Source organism: Salvelinus fontinalis, chromosome 2 (genome assembly GCF_029448725.1).
Source record: "Salvelinus fontinalis isolate EN_2023a chromosome 2, ASM2944872v1, whole genome shotgun sequence".
Classification (NCBI taxonomy): Eukaryota; Metazoa; Chordata; class Actinopteri; order Salmoniformes; family Salmonidae; genus Salvelinus; species Salvelinus fontinalis.
Window position 1 is genome coordinate 20517230 of NC_074666.1, and position 2741 is coordinate 20519970.

Consider the following 2741-nt stretch of genomic DNA (forward strand, 5'->3'; position numbering starts at 1 on the left):
CCTCCATATTTCCATTCCTTTGTATGGATTACCTTCAGAAGGAGACTACCATCGTGTTCGTGAGAATCTCCCCTTTCCATGGTGGGGTCATATTAGTTTGTAGCTCAGGGTCTATGATATAATGCATGAGCTCAAATGGTTTATGACTCCCTTTTTGTTCCATTAAAGATGTACTGCAGCGGGGAGAAGAGATTTGGATAGATCCATTTGCTTTGCATAGATCCATTGTCGCTCTTGTAAGCAAACTACCTAAAACCAGCACTGCGGACAGCGCCATAAGTGCACATGCGTAAAAAGGCACATTGTCCAATCAATTTAGTCATTTAGCAGACGCTCTTATCCAGAGTGACCCCTGCCCCTGCGGCGATGTTTAAATAAGACACGTCCCAGGTGGATCATTTCTAGTCATACCCCACTTAACACTCAGAGGAAGGGTCCCTTCATTTCTTCATGATGATATAACCGTTCACACAATATTAATGCTTTTACGCATTATGTTTTATTGATAAAAAATGAATAATTTAGTTTTTTTATTCAAAACTTAATAATGGATACATGTATGAAAACACTTTTACTTTTATGTTAGTTGTCATCTGGGATCGTGATTCGACCATTTCAAAGCGGATTTGGCATCTAGCAGGTTGTTGTGTGTGTTTCAGCAAGACGCAACAAGAACACTACCCATAACATTGTGAGAGAGACCAAGCTGCAGCAGGTGCGTCTCAACACTTGGGATACCCATAACATCCACGGCAACTGTCAGGGCATGAGATGGATTTTCTGAGCGGCAGCAGTGCAGGGCTGAGGTCAGAGATGCATGGGGAACAAACCGAGGAAGGTTCAGGATTATATCCTGTTGCTGACTTGAACTTCTCTTTCATGTTTAATGAAACGAACCAGTCCTTTGGAGAGTACGCTCACTTGTCTGATTTGGAGAAAGGTGATTTATTCGGGGATGGATCCGCCGTCCTGAGAATAATAATCTCTGTGATTTACTCTGTGGTCTGTACCTTGGGGTTGATAGGAAACATCCTTGTCTTATACCTCATGAAGTCTAAACAAGTATGGAAGAAATCGTCCATTAACCTTTTCGTGACGAGTTTAGCATTGACTGATTTCCAGTTTGTATTAACTCTTCCTTTTTGGGCAGTGGAGAACGCTTTGGACTTCACTTGGCTTTTTGGAAAAGCCATGTGCAAGATAGTGTCTTACGTGACAGCGATGAATATGTACGCAAGTGTGTTTTTCCTGACTGCTATGAGTGTGGCACGGTACTGGTCAGTTGCATCGGCTCTCAAGAGCAGGCGGCGCCGTCACCGCTGCTGCTCCGCGCGCTTTATGAGCATTGTCATATGGGTTGCTGCTATGTCCGCAGCTTTTCCCCATGCGGTGTTCTCCACAACGGCGACTGTCTCCAACGAGGAACTGTGCCTTGTTAAATTTCCAGACACTATTGACGCACAATTCTGGCTTGGACTTTACCATAGCCAAAAAGTACTGATCGGGTTTCTAATACCGCTGGGGATCATCTCCGTCTGCTACCTGCTGCTTTTGCGCTTCATCACATCCAGGAATGTGAACACCTCCAGCTCAAAGAGACGCTCCAAAGTGACAAAATCTGTGACTATAGTGGTTCTGTCATTCTTCCTCTGTTGGTTGCCGAACCAGGCACTAACGGCGTGGGGGATTCTCATAAAACTCAACGTTGTGCATTTCAGTTGGGCATATTACACCACGCAGGCATACGTATTCCCAGTGTCTGTCTGTTTGGCGCACTCTAACAGCTGTCTAAACCCCATATTGTATTGTCTAATGAGAAGAGAGTTCAGAAAGGCTTTGAAAAAACTTTTTGGGCAAATAACTTCTTCATCCGTGACCAACATGAGACCATTTACGGCGACGACCAAGCCAGAGCAAGACGAGCACGGACATGCGTTGGTACCGTTAAGTCCGGCAGAGCCAGCTTTGGTTTTCTATCCACCTGGTGTTGTCATTTGCAATGGGAGAAACGATATGCTCCCGAACAGTACGTAGCCTGTCTTAATAATACATGCAGCCTACCAAGCTGTCAACGGTGCCAAGTCGATTTGTTTGGATGTATTCATGTGTTGATCGATTTATTTATTAATTAAATATGTATACATGTATTTATTTATTTCTATCAACACTATTTTTGTCAATTTTACGCATCAGTGAGAGGTGACATGCCCTGGACTGATTGAAGCCAAAACTTGCCTAGACAGATTCAGAAATGTGTTGTGGAGACCTTTTCCAATGCCAATCAATAGTGTTACAACTGAATAAAGGGCATTTCCTTCTTTGAAATGTGTTTCATAGATGCACATCATGCATGTGTAAAACCAGTCAGGCGGTTAATCTTATGTAAATTGTGGGCTTTAATGTCTATGTGTGGCACATCAAAATAAAGACCTGGATCATCTTGACATACACAGCTTGATAGATTACAACTGTGATGTGGTAAATAAATCTTACACATGCTCCTTGATTTTACATGACTTGCACTGCCTTTTTACAATTACTGTGATATATCTAACCGGTAGTGAATGTATTCAGTTGTGCAGAATCTATTTAAGTTGTGCAAAGATGTTATAAGAGTAATTGAAGTGGAAACAAACAGTGGGCTATCTTAGCCTCTTCTCTCCCCCCACATTTATTTGAATATTCTGTCCTTCAATGTCTTTCAATTTAGAGGTGCAGTGTGTGAGATAGTTATTTCACAT

At 42.5% G+C, this 2741-nt stretch overlaps 1 protein-coding gene across 1 annotated transcript; it reads left to right on the forward strand.

Moving 5' to 3' along the window:
* The first annotated feature begins 428 nt into the window (after positions 1-428).
* Positions 429-2511, forward strand: LOC129813998 (relaxin-3 receptor 1-like). Its single transcript, XM_055866702.1, has one exon. The coding sequence runs from the start codon at positions 772-774 to the stop codon at positions 2032-2034; it is 1263 nt and encodes a 420-aa protein (XP_055722677.1). The 5' UTR covers positions 429-771; the 3' UTR covers positions 2035-2511.
* Positions 2512-2741: the final 230 nt, after the last annotated feature.

Excerpts from the sequence above, each read along its gene's own strand:
- LOC129813998 (XM_055866702.1), top strand. The coding sequence starts at position 772 with ATGGATTTTCTGAGCGGCAGCAGTGCAGGGCTGAGGTCAGAGATGCAT.